The sequence below is a fragment of the Gymnodraco acuticeps genome, unplaced genomic scaffold (assembly GCF_902827175.1).
Source record: "Gymnodraco acuticeps unplaced genomic scaffold, fGymAcu1.1, whole genome shotgun sequence".
Classification (NCBI taxonomy): Eukaryota; Metazoa; Chordata; class Actinopteri; order Perciformes; family Bathydraconidae; genus Gymnodraco; species Gymnodraco acuticeps.
Window position 1 is genome coordinate 183,895 of NW_022990505.1, and position 18,962 is coordinate 202,856.

An 18,962-nucleotide genomic window follows, 5' to 3' on the forward strand; every position below is an offset into this window, starting at 1 on the left:
TGCCCGGCCTCCGGCGCTGGCCCGTCAGCGCCTTCCTGCCCGGCCTCCGGAGCTCTCTGGTCTTCGCCCTCGAGCCCGGCCCTCTGTGAGCCGTGGTCTTCGCCCTCGAGCCCGGCCCCCTGAGAGCCGCCGGTCTTCGCCCTCGATCCCGGCCCTCTGTGAGCCGTGGTCTTCGCCCGCGATCCCAGCGCCCTGACTCTTCCTGCCGCTGCCCTCGTCCTCGAGCCCGGCCCCCTGACTCTTCCTGCCGCTGCCTTCGCCCTCATGCTCGGCCGCCCGAGTCCCCCACCTTAGACTCTGCCTTGCCCCCGGGTCGTCCGCCCGAATCCCCCTTTTGAACGCTGCCTTGCCCCCGGGCCGTCCGCCCGAGATCCCTTCCTGGTCCTCTGCTGTGCCTCTGGGCGGTCAGCTCAGTCCCGTCCTCCTGACCCCCCTCCACCCACCCTGGTGGCCTAGTGATACGTTTATTCTGCATTTGGGTCCTACCTGCTTCACACACACCGTGACAAAAGTGAATATTTCCAAAAGCGAATGTTATCCTGTTAACGCTCTGGCATCACAATTGAACCAGTCCGATGTCCCCTTCAGATTGAGCCCCTCTGGCTTTAAGTATCTAGGAATCAATATAACAAGAACACTAAGTTCCCTTTTCGCTGCCAATATCTCCCCTTTAATGTCTAAAATCAAGTCAGACCTTCAAAGATGGAAGAGTTTACCTCTGTCGCTTATAGGTAAAATTAACACAGTTAAAATGAACATTCTTCCTAAGTACCTATTTATTTTCCAATGTCTCCCTCTATTCCAACCTAAACAATTTTTAAGACTCTTGATCAGGTATTTCTGGCTTTTTATGGAATGGAAAGGCACCAGAATAAGGTAAATCTATTCTTCAAAGATGTAGACTTAACGCTGGACTGTCTCTCCCGAAATTCCAATTATATTATTGGGCTTCACACATACACAACATTTCATTTTGGTCCAAATCAGTGCATCCTCCATGGTCTAGATTTGAGGCAGTCTTGTGGCTCATCCTCCGCTATGGCACTACTTACCTCTTCCATTCACACCAACCTCTCTGGACATACAAATAATCCTGTTGTGAGTTCTACTCTTAAAATCTGGTACCAATTTAGGAGGCATTTTAAGTTTACTTCTGCATCCACTTTAGCTCCTTATTGGGGAAACCATTTATTCCGACCTGCCTTATCTGACCCCACTTTCTCTGTATGGCATGAGAAGGGCCTGAGGACTTTTAGAGAGCTTTATAAGGATAATACCTTTCGTAGTTTTACTGATATATCAAGGGAATTTGAACTCCCAACATCTCACCTTTTTCGTTATTTCCAAATTAGACATTGCACCAAATCCCTGTTTCCATCCTTTCCCTCTCTACCCCCTAATCAAATATGGGATGAGTTTCTTTGTTCCGATCCCCTTCAAAAGTCACTTATTTCAAAAATATATAACAAACTCCTGACCGATGACAGCTCACACACCACTAAAATCAAGGCTGCCTGGGAGGCTGAGCTAGGTGTGAACTTGGGTGATCACTGGTGGGACACTGCTCTTAACAGGATTCATACGAGTTCATCCTGTGCTCGTCTCACTCTCATACAGTTCAAGGTGCTGTACAGGGTTCATTTCTCAAAGGCACGATTGTCACAAATATATCCCACTGTTATTGACATCTGTGACAAATGTCAAGCCTCTCCCTGCAACCTATCCCATATGTTCTTCTCCTGCCCATTAGTGTTTTCCTTTTGGCAGAAGTTTTTTGAGGATATCTCAAAAATACTCTCACTCACTGTGAAAGTCTGTCCCCATATTGCCATATTTGCAGATGCAACTCGGGGCAATTAGATATTCTGGCATTTACTTTGTTATTGGCAAGACGACTTCTTCTTCTTCACTGGAAATCCAAAAAAGCTCCTTCCAATGCTAAGTGGCGCAGCGAAGTCATGTATTTTCTAAAATTGGAGAAAATTAAGTATTCCTTAAGAGGCAGAACCTCTATGTTTTACACTAAGTGGCAACCCTTCTTAACCTTCTTCCAATCTCTCGCATTTTTGGCTACTGATTGATGGACACCCCCCCCCCCCCCCCCCCCCCCCCCCTTCTTATGTATTTATGTTAATTGTTTGTCTTTGTATTGTTTTAGTATTATCATTTTTGATTTTATTATTATTATTGCTAATATTATCTTGTTTAGTTCAGTCGGTACACTACTCCCTTATATTTGGCTATCTGGTCTGTTTGAGTTATGAAGGTGGCTTAAATACTGTATGCCTTCAAGAGAAAATTAACCATGGCTTGTCAATTGATGCACAATAGTAGAGACTAAATGGTTACTAGTAACTTTGAACTGTGGTCCCTGTCAATGTACCAAATGTCTTTTTTATGTGTCTTCAATAAAAATATATATTAAAAAAAAGTGTGAACTAACTTTAAGAGTTTAAGCTCTGTTTTAGTTTATCACTTTAGGTAATGAACTATAACAGCAAGGGGGCTCTGACTGTTCAATCTGAGGCTCGTCTGGACATGTTTTGGACTAAAGTAGTTTTAACCGGTGACATAAGGAAATTAACTTAAAGATCGGCCGGGGGGTTAAAAAAAAAACGGTTGATTATATCTTTGAAGTTTACACTGGAAGGAAATAACTGTCCCAATGTCGCGAGAGAAGGTAAAAACCCTGTCAAGAGTGTGGACCTTTTCTCAAAATGATACCATCCCACTCACTTGGACTGGGAAAACGCAAAGCAACTACGCACTCCTCTCAAGTCAAGATTGCATGACTGCCACATTCACTCATTACAGATACCAGAACCCTACAGGATCGCTTCAACTGAATTAGTACTGTAAGAGCCCTTTTGATGTAGTTTCATGTTTGGGTTTTGGGCTGTCACAATCGCTGTGTGTGCCATAGGGTGTCACTGTCCGGTTCCACAGGTATTTAAGGTTTGTTTTGTCACCTGATCGGGTGTGTCCGATCCCGGAATGGCAAATGTTTTTTGACCGCATTACCATCATCTGTAGTTCACAGTAAATGTATATTTGTACACACCATAAATATGGAGTCCAGGTCTGTGTGATGCTTCGGGGCGGACTGATCACTGGGAACTTCTGAGAACTCCTGCAGAACTCTGTGGAGAAAACATCAAGAACATTTAGAGACTCTAATCTGCACACAGCTGACTGAAGGTGTCCTGAGATGAAGACAGAATAACAGGATAACTGTGGCTCAGCGGGTGGAGGGGGGGGGGCTGACTAAGAAGAGGGTGTCCAATGTTGAAAGGTCAGACCACATCACAAATGAGAGTCTCTGAGGGAATACCTCACAACCAACAAGTCTGGTTCAGAGATGCTGAGGGACAGACTTGTTGACAACTCAACTCAAGAAGATACAGAGAAGGGGAGGATGAGCTCCTCAGACTAAATAACTGATAACTAGTAGTGGGACATGCATCTGCAGTAAGGCCTGCAGCTGTGATTTAGGACTTAGAGCAGGACTTCATCCTGACAACTTGTGCAACATCAGCCAGAGAGTCACTTCTGGGACAATGTCCTCAGACTGAGACCAGCTGGAGGAAGAAATACCTGGTGGCACCATGACAGACGTCCCAGCTAAGAGAGCAGACCGATCCAACAGAGTTTTTAATAACAAATAATGTGGATGATCCAGGACCCTAGTACTGCATAAAGGCAGAGTGGTGGTTACATCCTGCTTCCTAGCATCCATCTATTTCTTAGAAACCAGCCAGGAGCTTTGGAAAGATCTTTGTGTGCAGTCTTACAGACACAACAGGCTCTATTCCTGTCCATGTGTCTTCTCGTAGATATTATAGGCCTTGCACTGATTCATATCACCGCACTCTGCCGGCTCTAACCTATCCACCTCGCTCCTCTAACACCTGGTCCCTGGAGCCTGGGGAACTGCCAGTCTGACACTCATTTCGGGCTACGCCTCCCAACAACCCCTGGGTTTCCCTGCTCTCACCGAGACATGGGTCACACCTTCAACACCTCCACCCCTGCAGATCTGAACTCAGGCTATTGCTTCATCCAAACACCCAGACCAACTGGGAGGCACTTCTTATCTTCCCTAAATGGAGTTGTCACCTACTCCTTCTTACGATACAATAATTCACCCTATTCAGTTGATCATGGTTATTCTCTACCGCTCACCAAGTCCACTAGGGGGATTCCTGGAGGAATGATATGCCCTCCTTTCTAACATCCCTGAGACTGGTCCTCCACTGGTCCTCCAATGGTACTTCACTGGTCCTCCAATGGTCCTCCAATGGTACTTCACTGGTCCTCCACTGGTCCTCCAATGGTCCTCCAATGGTACTTCACTGGTCCTCCAATGGTCCTCCACTGGTCCTCCAATAGTACTTCACTGGTCCTCCAATGGTCCTCCACTGGTCCTCCAATGGTACTTCACTGGTCCTCCAATGGTCCTCCAATGGTACCTCACTGGTCCTCCAATGGTACTTCACTGGTCCTCCAATGGTCCTCCAATGGTACTTCACTGGTCCTCCAATGGTCCTCCAATGGTACTTCACTGGTCCTCCAATGGTCCTCCAATGGTACCTCACTGGTCCTCCAATGGTACTTCACTGGTCCTCCAATGGTACTTCTCTGGTCCTCCAATGGTACTTCACTGGTCCTCCAATGGTACTTCACTGGTCCTCCAATGGTACTTCTCTGGTCCTCCAATGGTACTTCACTGGTCCTCCAATGGTACTTCTCTGGTCCTCCAATGGTACTTCTCTGGTCCTCCAATGGTACTTCACTGGTCCTCCAATGGTACTTCTCTGGTCCTCCAATGGTACTTCACTGGTCCTCCAATGGTACTTCACTGGTCCTCCAATGATACTTCACTGGTCCTCCAATGGTACTTCTCTGGTCCTCCAATGGTACTTCACTGGTCCTCCAATGGTAATTCACTGGTCCTCCAATGGTACTTCTCTGGTCCTCCAATGGTACTTCTCTGGTCCTCCAATGGTACTTCACTGGTCCTCCAATGGTACTTCTCTGGTCCTCCAATGGTACTTCACTGGTCCTCCAATGGTACTTCTCTGGTCCTCCAATAGTACTTCACTGGTCCTCCAATAGTACTTCACTGGTCCTCCAATGGTACTTCACTGGTCCTCCAATGGTACTTCTCTGGTCCTCCAATGGTACTTCTCTGGTCCTCCAATGGTACTTCTCTGGTCCTCCAATGGTACTTCACTGGTCCTCCAATGGTACTTCACTGGTCCTCCAATGGTACTTCTCTGGTCTTCCAATGGTACTTCACTGGTCCTCCAATGGTACTTCTCGGTGACTTCAACACCCCGACAGAAAAGTCCTCAGACCTATTACTCCTGCTAAACTCCTTCTCTCTCTCTCTCAGTGTCTCTTTCTCCACCTACTCACACATCTGGCAGCCTCCTTGATCTAGTATTCACCATAAACTGCTCTGGCCTCTCTGTAACCCCGCTTCACGTCTCTGATCAGTACTTCATATCTCCTCTCTCCATTTAGTTTTCAATTCTTACCCTTCATCTGCAGGAAGTCCAGCTTTAAAGGTAACAGGATGATCCATAGCACCGGTCCGTCTTCATGGACACACAGCTGGGTCCAGGTCCAGGTCCAGGTTAGGGTCCAGGTCCCTGCCGTTGCATAAATAAAAAATTATTGTATGATTGTATTAATTTAAAATGCTTTCGCTGAATAAAATAAATAAATAATAATATGTTAAAAATGGGAAGAAATAAACTCATTTGTGTAAAAGTAATTATATTGATTTAAAACAATTATAACATTAATAAATATCCTTTATTTAAGAAATACTTCATTGATGTTAACATTGTTTTAATGACTAATTAATATTACTTTATAGATTTTTTTTAATGTATTCATGCTAAAAAAAAATGGAATAAATGTAAAGCTATTAATGATTTAATGATTGAAAAAATGATTTAGTTTATAAATGTAAAGACGATAATGTCCTGATAGAGTCTGAGTGCTTCAACTCAAAGGGCAATTCATCAAGTAACAGATCTGAGTACTTCTACTCAAGTATAACATCTGAGTACTTCTACTATTACTCAAGTACAAGATCTGAGTACTTCTACTATTACTCAAGTATAACATCCGAGTACTTCTACTTTTAATAAAGTATAACATCCGAGTATTTCTACTTTTACTAAAGTATAACATTCGACTACTTCTACTTTTACTAAAGTAACAGATCTGAGTACTTCTACTTTTACTCAAGTACCAGATCTGAGTACTTCTACTCTTATTCAAGTACAAGGTCTGAGTACTTCTACTTACACTAAAGTATAACATCCGAGTATTTCTACTTTTACTAAAGTATAACATTCGACTACTTCTACTTTTACTAAAGTACCAGATCTGAGTACTTCTACTTTTACTAAAGTACCAGATCTGAGTACTTCTACTTTTACTCAAGTACCAGATCTGAGTACTTCTACTATTACTCAAGTACAAGATCTGAGTACTTCTACTATTACTCAAGTATAACATCCGAGTACTTCTACTTTTACTAAAGTATAACATCCGAGTATTTCTACTTTTACTAAAGTATAACATTCGACTACTTCTACTTTTACTAAAGTAACAGATCTGAGTACTTCTACTTTTACTCAAGTACCAGATCTGAGTACTTCTACTCTTACTCACGTACAAGGTCTGAGTACTTCTACTTTTACTAAAGTATAACATCCGAGTATTTCTACTTTTACTAAAGTATAACATTCGACTACTTCTACTTTGACTAAAGTAACAGATCTGAGTACTTCTACTTTTACTAAAGTATAACATCCGAGTATTTCTACTTTTACTAAAGTATAACATTCGACTACTTATACTTTGACTAAAGTAACAGATCTGAGTACTTCTACTTTTACTCAAGTACCAGATCTGAGTACTTCTACTTTTACTAAAGTACAAGATCTGAGTACTTCTACTTTTATTAAAGTACCAGATCTGAGTACTTCTACTTTTACTAAAGTATAACATCCGAGTATTTCTACTTTTACTCAAGTACCAGATCTGAGTACTTCTACTTTTACTAAAGTATAACATCTGAGTACTTCTACTTTTACTAAAGTATAACATTCGACTACTTCTACTTTTACTAAAGTAACAGATCTGAGTACTTCTACTTTTACTCAAGTACCAGATCTGAGTACTTCTACTTTTACTAAAGTACAAGATCTGAGTACTTCTACTTTTATTAAAGTACCAGATCTGAGTATTTCTACTTTTACTCAAGTACCAGATCTGAGTACTTCTACTTTTAGTAAAGTATAACATCCGAGTACTTCTACTTTTACTAAAGTATAACATTCGACTACTTCTACTTTTACTAAAGTAACAGATCTGAGTATTTCTACTTTTACTAAAGTATAACATCTGAGTATTTCTACTTTTACTCAAGTACCAGATCTGAGTACTTCTACTTTTACTAAAGTATAACATCCGAGTACTTCTACTTTTACTAAAGTATAACATTCGACTACTTCTACTTTTACTAAAGTAACAGATCTGAGTACTTCTACTTTTACTCAAGTACCAGATCTGAGTACTTCTACTTTTACTAAAGTACCAGATCTGAGTACTTCTACTTTTACTAAAGTACCAGATCTGAGTACTTCTACTTTTACTCAAGTACCAGATCTGAGTACTTCTACCCCCTCTGGTCCTCACACTAACAGATTCCCTTCAGTTTGTTACATTCCATTACATTGCATTTAGCTGACGCTTTTATCCAAAGTGACTTACGTAAGTACATTCGACCAGTCTCATCTCCTACCTCAAGTATTTGTTTTGGTTAGCATAGTTAGCATACTGTTAGCATAGTTAGCAAGCTGTTAGCATAGTTAGATGTAGCAGCTGTTAGAGAGATCAGCTGAGATTCTCTCACTCTGAAAACTGTCTCTTACCAACCGGGAGGAAGAAAATAAACCAGGAGACGGAATACAATGTGACACCAGAGGACACCACACCCCAGAGAGAAGAGGAAGTGAGAAACTATTAGCTGTACATGACCGCCATCCTGTGGCTGTGTAGACGATATACCTTTAAAACTACTGCCCATAAATAAATACATTTAGAAATACATTAAAGTGTGTTCTGTTATATTCTAAACTTGTATTGGTACTTGTGGGTTATCTGCCCTTTTTAATAGCGGGTAGCTGGCTCCACCACATGAACTTTTCATTTCTGAAAATAGCAAACATTAATCCTAGGGGTTTGGGTTATTTAGAGAGTCTGAAAGTGCCCACAGATAGCCCACAAGTAGTCTTTTATTTATTTACATTACATGACTTGTTACTTGATATACGCTTTTATCCAAAGCGACCAGTGGCGTTTTCTCACAGAGGCCAAGGGAAGCCAGGCTTCCCCTGTTTTTTCGGATTGTAGTTATAATTTTAATAAATAAATAAAAACCCTTTGTTTTGTTTCAATAATTCTCCTTTGCTGTGTGTCGCTGCCGGCCCGTCTCTCCCCCATTCTCATTGAGTATTTTACAAAGAGTGAAACAGCGCCCCTCTAGATGTTATGGTGAAACAGTAGATTGCACTCACTGTTGCGAGAGGAGGCCAGCCAAGCGCCATTTAGACTGAGAGTTACGTCATCTCCGTTCACTCCAATGGACCACTTTTTTACAGCAATGGCGGATCGTGGAGCCTCTCAATCGTTCCACGGAAGTTAGCGCCAAGCAGGGGTGGACTGGCCATCTGGCATACCGGGCATCGTCCCGGTGGGCCGTTGACCCAATGTGGGCCGGTCCGCTATGTTTTTTTTTCTTTTCTTTTTTTTCTCTAAATTCCCTCCAATTGGGCCGGCCAATTGGCTACAGGGGGCTAGCAAGGTGTTGCAAGCATCAACACATATTATTGGTCTATTGTTTGTCATTGTCAATCAATCATGGGCTGACAGGCTCAGAGAGCCCTGACAGTGCTGTCAATCACAACACAAACCAGGGTGGGGCGGGACCTTATGGCATGGGCGGGAGTCGCGGGACGGGCTGCTGCTGAGCTGAAAATGGATAAGCGGAAGAAACGCCCGGGTGGCGCTGAAAAACTGCGACTTAAAAAGCTGAAGTCTCTGGAGGTGGAGGCTGCTAAATATTCTAAATTGACGGACCTATTTGGTGCCGGGGTCACCACCCCAGCAGGTGCTGCTGCGCCGGGAGACGAGCGAGTGGAGGCATACATGGTAAGTAACGTTAGCCTGGGGCTGGCGAGGCTACCTTTTTGAGACATGTCCAAAAAAAAAGTAGAAAACGTTTTTACATTGAATGTGATGTGACCTAATTAACTGCATAGTCCTACTTGTGACAACATATTAGCAGTGCTGGAATTGGGCCGGTACTCACCGGTACGCAGTACCGGCACTTCTGGTTCTGACCCATGGAGTACCGGCACTTCTTGCTCAGTACCGGCATGCTGGCGGTACTCCGGTACTCATGCACCGTGCCAGTACTCAACACTCTCCCGCCGTTCTTATTATACATCCATATATATATATATACAGCCGCCCGGTACTCAGTAGATGCGTCATGAGGTGCCGAACGGACATTCTCATCGCTCTAACCGCTGGAGTTTCACAGCGGCTGTCAGCTGTTTACTCCTGTCATTCAAACAGAACGTGCTGGAAAGGGGGCGGGGCTTATCTTCTCCATGTAAATACTGTGGTGGAAACGACTATGTCAAAATTAACCTATTTGACCGTGATTTAATAGTAATACACGTTTCAAAATAATAATAATAATAATAATAATGCCGAAGTAACAACATACTGAAAACTGTTAGTAAAACCATGTTTTAATGCTTTACAATGTACATACCTAGATGCACGTGTGTTGTGTTTATGCAGTGCAACTCCCACCCAGTGGGTGGCTATGTAGAGTGATAGAACAGAGCAGGCACGCCCCCGAGAGAAGGAAAGCAAGTCACGTCACAAATTAGCATTTCTAAAATGTTAGCGTGGATTAATAAAAGTGCAAAAAGACAGCGGTTGTCGCCGGAAGAAACTTCAAATACAGAGAATGCTGTGCCTGTGTTGAAAATTGTGTCTGATGGGGAGCTTTCTTTGGTTGATCCTCCTGCTCCAAGTTCTAGTGCATTAGCATTAGCACTAGCTCCGCCGCCTCCTCCAGAGCCTCTAACGTTTGCTGCTGCTGGCTCAACTGCCACCACCAACACCGGGCAAAGCGATGCACCTGACTGCTGGACAACGGACCAGGTGCAATATTTTTGCAAGACCAATGCATGGCTCCTTCTTAAAGATAAGAAGCTAGGATGTCGGATATGCAGAGATGTCAAATCTTTGGGAATACACACTGGACAAGGACTGAAACTGTCAACTGAATGGGGTGAGTGTGCAGTGTCTCATTTCGGTGTTGACAAGGGCAAACAACAAGCTAGCCTGAGAAAAAAAATCAAAGAACATAAAGAATCACAAGCCCATGTAAAAGCTGATGACATCCTTACATCTGCTTCACGTGAAACTATTCAACATCAAGTGCAGTCTATGCATAAATCTGAATTAGACACCACTATCAGAGTTTTTTCGAACGGCATATCAAATTGGCAAACATAGCCGGCCATTCACAGACATGCCAATTGATTTGAATGTACAGAAACTGAATGGGCTGAACGTGGGCAGGGTTTTGCACTCCAATAAAACCTGTGGCGAAATCATCGACCACATAGCTCATGAGCTGAAGAAAAAAATGGCAAAAGACATTACAGAAAACCAAAGAAAACTCTGTGTTTTGGTCGATGAATCTACCACTATTAGTGGTAAAACGGTGCTTGTTGTGTGTCTACGCTCAGCATTAGCTGATGCTGAGCCCGAAACGTTTTTTTGGGAGCTGATCGAGTTGGATGGAACAACGGCTGATGACATCACAAAGGCGTTAATGGAGTGTCTTGGAAGAGATTTTAACGAGGACTTTTTAGGTCAGTGTTTCGTTTCTTTTGCATGTGATGGGGCTTCAGTCATGCTAGGGAAGAGAACAGGCGTTGCTACCCAGTTGTGTAGTAAATTCCCAAGCCTGTTTGTGTGGCACTGCTCCAATCATCGTCTAGAGCTGGCAGTTGGGGATGTGGTCAAGGAGGTCTCAGGGCTCAATCATTTCCAGATCTTTTTTGACAAACTCTATTCCTTGTTCCATGCCTCCCCCAAAAATCAGAGGCAGTTAGCGCAGTGTGCGCAAGCAGTCGGACAGCGTCTCCTGGTGATAGGGCGTGTTTTGTCCATCCGCTGGGTGGCTTCAAGTGAAAGGAGCGTCAGAGCAGTCTGGGAAAACTACCGAGTGCTTCATGATCACTTCACAAATGCTGCAAACGACACGAGCAGGGATTCCAGAGACAGAGCAAAGTACAAGGGCCTGGATGATGTGCTCACATCTGCAACGTTTGTCAGCAATCTGGGACTGATGTACGATGCGCTCACAGAGCTCAGCGACCTCTCTCGGCAACTCCAAAAAAGAGAGATGACACTGCCTACAGCAGATAGGCTCTTAACTCGAGAAATACGAGTTTTTGAATCCATGGTCACTAGGGGTGTAACGGTTCACAAACATTTCGGTTCGGTACGTACCTCGGTTTTTTGGTCACGGTTCGGTTCGGTACGTTTTCGGTACAGCAGAATTTTTTTTCACAGAACAAAACATATATATATATATTTTTTTTATTATTATTAAACTGTGAATAATGTATTCACTCAAATAAATACAAAATATAATAAAATAAACATTAAGGTGCAGCATTTCGATGAACTGAAATAATCTGTATTTGAACTTTACTGTAGGCTACTAGTACTCACAAAACATAAACTATTAGTTTTTGGTTTTTAATTATTATTAAACTGTGAATATTCACTCAAATAAATACAAAATATAATAAAATAAACATTAAGGTGCAGCTTTTCGATGAACTGAAATAATCTGTATTTGAACTGTACTGTACTAGTACCTAAGCAGCCAGTTTGACATTATGACTTGCTTGTCATTGTATTTTCATGTTTTTTTTAAAGAAAAATTAACTTGTCCACATTGGTTGCCGAAAGGGCAGATCTGCTGGCACTAACAATGTCTCCTGCTGTGGAGAACACCCTCCTCGCTAGGGACAGAGGTAGCAGATACAGCCAGGTAGCGCTTTGCTAACATGGCAACATAAGGATATTTGGCGTTTGTAATAGCTTTGGCTCGGTCTGATCTTTTTGCGAGTGGTGGAGGCTTAAATGCTAGCGGGAGTTGGATTTGCACTTCAGTCTTTTTTCTTTTGGTACCGGTGATATTCACGTTCGGGTGATGCCTTTTCAAGAGTGTGCAAGTTTGATGTATTGCCAGCCGCGTAACCAATTTTAGTTGAACAATGCCGACAAACAGCTTTGGTTCGGTCCACCTGTCTTTGTCCTTCATCCTTGTACGTAACTGCGAAACCAAAATGTTCCCAAACCGGAGACTTCAATGATGCTGGAGGATTTTCGAGCTCAACTTTATCTGCGTTCGCCATTAATTTTCGACAGTTCCTCAAATTACTGACTACATTTGAACGCATCCCTCTGACCAGCTCTCATAGTATGCCTCTCATCCAATGAAATGACTTGCTCGCTCTATGACGCGTTGAACCCAATGTGACCAAATTACTCTGAATGCTGCGACGCAGCACCTGAGATTACTTCCAAAAAGTTGTTCACGTTCTCAATTTTTTACGTTTAACGTTATATTCGTTCGGTACACTTCGGTACACACCTGTACCGAACCGAAGGGCCCGTACCGAATAATTTCGGTACGGGTACGTGTACCGTTACACCCCTAATGGTCACCATGCCTGGCCCACACATGACTACAGTTCATACAGCTCTTACTGAGAAGTCCTTCAAGGGTGTTGCTCTGCGTGAGAATGGCAGGCTTGTACAGATTCATGCAGGTCAGTTTTTCCGCAGTATGGTAGAGAATCTGAGACACAGAATGACTTCCACAACCTCCTCTCATGTCAGCACAAGAGAAATCCCATTACATGGCCGGGAGGCCCGGGACAATCAGCTAATCCAGGACATGAAAGTTATCCATCCTGGAAGTTGGCCTGAAGAGGAGTTAGACGTACAGTATGGGGACGTAGAGGTGCTACGTTTGTGCGAAGTGCTGAAAGTGGACAGAAGAGAGACTGTTCAGGGCTTTCGCGAATACAAGGAAACCAGGGCATCCCGTACACCTGCTGCCATGGAGCCTCTACTGAAAGCAGTCCGAACCATCGCTGTCTCCACTAGTGAGTGTGAGCGGGCATTCAGCTGCATGAACGATATCCTTACTGCAAAAAGGAATGCTCTCTCTGTCAGCCGACTGTCCAGCCTGGTTTTCATTAAATGTAATGGACCATCACTAGGACAGTTCAATCCGGAACAGTATGTGAGGTCCTGGCTGGCAAAGGGAAGGAGAAGTGCTGATGAAAGAGCCTGTCCAGCTCCAGCCCCTGATACTGATGTCCCCAAGGCCTTCTGGAGCCTTTTCTAACAATGTGAAGTATATTGCAAAGCAGCTCACCCAGTGAGAAGACTTTTGGCATAATGTGCCGATTTGTACAGATCCTGGAGATAGAAGGACTTCAGACCAACCAGGGAGTTATCTGATCAGCTTGGTGTTCAATGTAACCCTTTACCATGGCTCAGACTTTGTTACTTGCAGTTACAGTTTCTCAATTTAGATTGTGCAAATTTTGCATTTGTTTTTACATGTTCTTTGTTCATGCTCTTCATCATTTTTCTGAGTTGGAAAGTTAGATTGCATCATAGTTTACTTTATACATATTTGTATTCTTCAGTGGTGAAGTATATTGCAAAGCAGCTCAGCCATGTGAGAAGACTTTTGGCACTTTTTCGTTTTTCGTTTTCTGAGTTGGAAAGTTAGATTGCATTCAAAATGTACAGAAATACTTAATTTTGTTAAAGCTTTTTATAAAAAATGCTTCTGACCAGAGCTTTGTTTCCTTGTCATTAATGTTGAACACCACCAGAGGGGCTCTCACCTGAAAGGTCTCTGCTTCATGTGTCTTCAGCAGAAGATCTAGACTTTGATTGCTATATTTTCAGTTAATATTGACCTTACTGAGCTTTAGCCATATCCGCTGCCTATCATAACAAATGTTAAGTACAGTGAACCTTTCTAAAATATACAGTAGTAAAGAGACAAACCCACCAGCATTATAGTAGCCAAATTCTTGTTTGTGGGCTGTATATATAAAATTGACTTGAAAAAGTTGCTGATTTTAGAGTACTGGCACCTTTTTCATTCCAATTCAAGCACTGCATATTAGCCCAGAGTTGAAGGGCTGTGAATGTTGGTAGTTGTGGTTGATTTTGTTTAAATATGCCGAATTGTGATATTATGGGTTATTATTGTTCAAATGATTTAGCTAGGCTAGCTAAGAGCTGCTAACGTGAGCGGTCTCTTGTTGCCAGTAAACGTTCACATGGACCAACGAGCTGTAAGTAGAGATGCAGAATCAAGCTGTATTGTAAATACAGATGAGATACTTTGAATTTTAGCACAAAATACAAGTAAACCTGTAGGAAATAATTAGTTTAATTTGCAATATTTGCCATTGAATTTATTGTAATCTTTCAATTCATTTATTGTTTACTGAGGTGATAACTATTTCATAATTTGTGTGTAACTTTAATTTCTGTGTAAATGTGTTACTTTTACTGTAGTTTTCAAATGGCTGTGTATAGTGCTGTCTTGAGCATTTTCAGGTATTGTCACAAAGATCTGACTTTTTTGCATTGGAAAACATGGCAAAGCCACTAGTGTTGTTACGCTCGCGAACGTTTCGTTCAATATTAACTAATCTTTTATCTTGTACATTATTCTGTGGTTTTGAGTTATTTCCCCATCCAATGATTAATGCTTTCCCTATGTCCAGCCCAGACAGGTTCAGGGCAAGTCCAGCTGGTCAGTTCAGGGAGAGAGCCAGACCAATTCAGGCAGCCCAAAGACAGGACCACCTGAGAGGGAAAAGGCTGTAGAGAGTGAGGAGTGTGTCAGCCCAAAGACAGGACCACCTGAGAGGGAAAAGGCTGTAGAGAGTGAGGAGTGTGTCAGCCCAAAGACAGGACCACCTGAGAGGGAAAAGGCTGTAGAGAGTGAGGAGTGTGTCAGCCCAAAGACAGGATCACCTGAGAGGGAAAAGGCTGTAGAGAGTGAGGAGTGTGTCAGCCCAAAGACAGGATCACCTGAGAGGGAAAAGGCTGTAGAGAGTGAGGAGTGTGTCAGCCCAAAGACAGGATCACCTGAGAGGGAAAAGGCTGTAGAGAGTGAGGAGTGTGTCAGCCCAAAGACAGGATCACCTGAGAGGGAAAAGGCTGTAGAGAGTGAGGAGTGTGTCAGCCCAAAGACAGGATCACTTGAGAGGGAAAAGGCTGTAGAGAGTGAGGAGTGTGTCAGCCCAAAGACAGGATCACCTGAGAGGGAAAAGGCTGTAGAGAGTGAGGAGTGTGTCAGCCAAGACAGGATCCACCTGAGAGGGAAAGGCTGTAGAGAGTGAGGAGTGTGTCAGCCCAAAGACAGGATCACCTGAGAGGGAAAAGGCTGTAGAGAGTGAGGAGTGTGTCAGCCCAAAGACAGGATCACCTGAGAGGGAAAAGGCTGTAGAGAGTGAGGAGTGTGTCAGCCCAAGACAGGATCACCTGAGAGGGAAAAGGCTGTAGAGAGTGAGGAGTGTGTCAGCCCAAAGACTGGATCACCTGAGAGGGAAAAGGCTGTAGAGAGTGAGGAGTGTGTCAGCCCAAAGACAGGATCACCTGAGAGGGAAAGGGCTGTAGAGAGTGAGGAGTGTGTCAGCCCAAAGACTGGATCACCTGAGAGAGAAAAGGCTGTAGAGAGTGAGGAGTGTGTCAGCCCAAAGACAGGATCACCTGAGAGGGAAAGGCTGTAGAGAGTGAGGAGTGTGTCAGCCCAAAGACAGGATCACCTGAGAGGGAAAGGCTGTAGAGAGTGAGGAGTGTGTCAGCCCAAAGACGGATCAACCTGAGAGGGAAAAGTGCTGTAGAGAGTGAGGAGTGAGTGTTCAGGCCCAAGAAAGACTAGGAATCCTGAGAGAGAAAGGCTGTAGAGAGTGAGGAGTGTGTCAGCCCAAAGTACAGGATCACCTGAGAGGGAAAGGCTGTAGAGAGTGAGGAGTGTGTCAGCCCAAAGACAGGATCACCTGAGCGGGAAAAGGCTGTAGAGAGTGAGGAGTGTGTCAGCCCAAAGACAGGATCACCTGAGAGGGAAAAGGCTGTAGAGAGTGAGGAGTGTGTCAGCTCAAAGACAGGATCACCTGAGAGGAAAAGGCTGTAGAGAGTGAGGAGTGTGTCAGCCCAAAGACAGGATCACCTGAGAGGGAAAAGGCTGTAGAGAGTGAGGAGTGTGTCAGCTCAAAGACAGGATCACCTGAGAGGGGAAAGGCTGTAGAGAGTGAGGAGTGTGTCAGCTCAAAGACAGGATCACCTGAGAGAGAAAAGGCTGTAGAGAGTGAGGAGTGTGTCAGCCCAAAGACAGGATCACCTGAGAGAGAAAAGACTGTAGAGAGTGAGGAGTGTGTCAGCCCAAAGACAGGATCACCTGAGAGGGAAAAGGCTGTAGAGAGTGAGGAGTGTGTCAGCCCAAAGACAGGATCACCTGAGAGGGAAAAGGCTGTAGAGAGTGAGGAGTGTGTCAGCTCAAAGACAGGATCACCTGAGAGGGAAAAGGCTGTAGAGAGTGAGGAGTGTGTCAGCCCAAAGACAGGATCACCTGAGAGGGAAAAAGGCTGTAGAGAGTGAGGAGTGTGTCAGCTCAAAGACAGGATCACCTGAGAGGGAAAAGGCTGTAGAGAGTGAGGAGTGTGTCAGCCCAAAGACAGGATCACCTGAGAGGGAAAAGGCTGTAGAGAGTGAGGAGTGTGTCAGCTCAAAGACAGGATCACCTGAGAGGGAAAAAGGCTGTAGAGAGTGAGGAGTGTGTCAGCCCAAGACAGGATCACCTGAGAGGGAAAAGGCTGTAGAGAGTGAGGAGTGTGTCAGCCCAAAGACAGGATCACCTGAGAGGGAAAAGGCTGTAGAGAGTGAGGAGTGTGTCAGCCCAAAGACTGGATCACCTGAGAGGGAAAAGGCTGTAGAGAGTGAGGAGTGTGTCAGCCCAAAGACAGGATCACCTGAGAGGGAAAAGGCTGTAGAGAGTGAGGAGTGTGTCAGCCCAAAGACAGGATCACCTGAGAGGGAAAAGGCTGTAGAGAGTGAGGAGTGTGTCAGCCCAAAGACATGGATCACCTGAGAGGAGAAAAGGCTGTAGAGAGTGAGGAGTGTGTCAGCTCAAAGACAGGATCAACCTGAGAGGGAAAAGGCTGTAGAGAGTGAGGAGTGTGTCAGCCCAAAGACAGGATCACCTGAGAGGGAAAAGGCTGTAGAGAGTGAGGAGTGTGTCAGCCCAAAGACAGGATCACCTGAGAGGGAAAAGGCTGTAGAGAGTGAGGAGTGTGTCAGCCCAAAGACAGGATCACCTGAGAGGGAAAAGGCTGTAGAGAGTGAGGAGTGTGTCAGCCCAAAGACAGGATCACCTGAGAGGGAAAAGGCTGTAGAGAGTGAGGAGTGTGTCAGCCCAAAGACAGGATCACCTGAGAGGGAAAAGGCTGTAGAGAGTGAGGAGTGTGTCAGCCCAAAGACTGGATCACCTGAGAGGGAAAAGGCTGTAGAGAGTGAGGAGTGTGTCAGCCCAAAGACAGGATCACCTGAGAGGGAAAAGGCTGTAGAGAGTGAGGAGTGTGTCAGCCCAAAGACATGGATCACCTGAGAGGGAAAAGGCTGTAGAGAGTGAGGAGTGTGTCAGCCAAAGACAGGATCACCTGAGAGAGAAAAGGCTTGTAGAGAGTGAAGGAATGTGTAGCTCAAAGACAGGATCACCTGAGAGGGAAGCTGTAGAGTGAGGAGTGTGTCAGCTCAAAGACAGGATCACCTGAGAGAGAAAAGACTGTAGAGAGTGAGGAGTGTGTCAGCCCAAAGACAGGATCACCTGAGAGAGGAAAAGGCTGTAGAGAGTGAGGAGTGTGTCAGCCAAAGACAGGATCACCTGAGAGGGAAAAGGGCTGTAGAGAGTGAGGAGTGTGTCAGCCCAAAGACAGGATCACCTGAGAGGGAAAAGGCTGTAGAGAGTGAGGAGTGTGTCAGCCCAAAGACAGGATCACCTGAGAGGGAAAAGGCTGTAGAGAGTGAGGAGTGTGTCAGCCCAAAGACAGGATCACCTGAGAGGGAAAAGGCTGTAGAGAGTGAGGAGTGTGTCAGCTCAAAGAACAGGATCACCTGAGAGGGAAAAGGCTGTAGAGAGTGAGGAGTGTGTCAGCCCAAAGACAGGATCACCTGAGAGGGAAAAGGCTGTAGAGAGTGAGGAGTGTGTCAGCCCAAAGACAGGATCACCTGAGAGGGAAAAGGCTGTAGAGAGTGAGGAGTGTGTCAGCCCAAAGACAGGATCACCTGAGAGGGAAAAGGCTGTAGAGAGTGAGGAGTGTGTCAGCCCAAAGACAGGATCACCTGAGAGGGAAAAGGCTGTAGAGAGTGAGGAGTGTGTCAGCCCAAAGACAGGATCACCTGAGAGGGAAAAGGCTGTAGAGAGTGAGGAGTGTGTCAGCCCAAAGACAGGATCACCTGAGAGGGAAAAGGCTGTAGAGAGTGAGGAGTGTGTCAGCCCAAAGACAGGATCACCTGAGAGGGAAAAGGCTGTAGAGAGTGAGGAGTGTGTCAGCCCAAAGACAGGATCACCTGAGAGGAAAAGGCTGTAGAGAGTGAGGAGTGTGTCAGCCCAAAGACAGGATCACCTGAGAGGGAAAAGGCTGTAGAGAGTGAGGAGTGTGTCAGCCCAAAGACAGGATCACCTGAGAGGGAAAAGGCTGTAGAGAGTGAGGAGTGTGTCAGCTCAAAGACAG

The 18,962-nt window shown here is 44.7% G+C and overlaps 1 protein-coding gene and 1 long non-coding RNA gene across 9 annotated transcripts in view; one reads left to right on the forward strand and one right to left on the reverse strand.

Annotated features, from left to right (window-relative positions):
* The window catches only part of LOC117553095 (NLR family CARD domain-containing protein 3-like), a 33,243-nt gene extending 25,227 nt beyond the window's left edge, over positions 1-8,016 (reverse strand). For 2 of the 8 annotated variants that reach the window (XM_034226881.1, XM_034226874.1), the window contains exons 1-3: positions 7,795-7,969; positions 5,541-5,654; positions 3,022-3,140 (exon numbers count right to left, since the gene is read on the reverse strand). In XM_034226881.1, the coding sequence (XP_034082772.1) occupies positions 3,022-3,140; positions 5,541-5,654; positions 7,795-7,804 (243 nt within the window). In that variant the 5' untranslated portion in view covers positions 7,805-7,969. Of the gene's footprint in view, positions 1-2,969; positions 3,141-5,540; positions 5,655-7,794 lie in introns of those variants that run through there. The other 6 variants (XM_034226876.1, XM_034226879.1, XM_034226880.1 and 3 more) reach the window with 6 other exon arrangements.
* A 1,031-nt stretch (positions 8,017-9,047) lies between these two features.
* LOC117553102 overlaps positions 9,048-18,962 on the forward strand; it is a 28,394-nt gene continuing 18,479 nt past the window's right edge. Inside the window, exon 1 of the long non-coding RNA XR_004570077.1 lies at positions 9,048-9,234. This is a non-coding gene — a long non-coding RNA (uncharacterized LOC117553102). The remainder of the gene's footprint in view (positions 9,235-18,962) is intronic.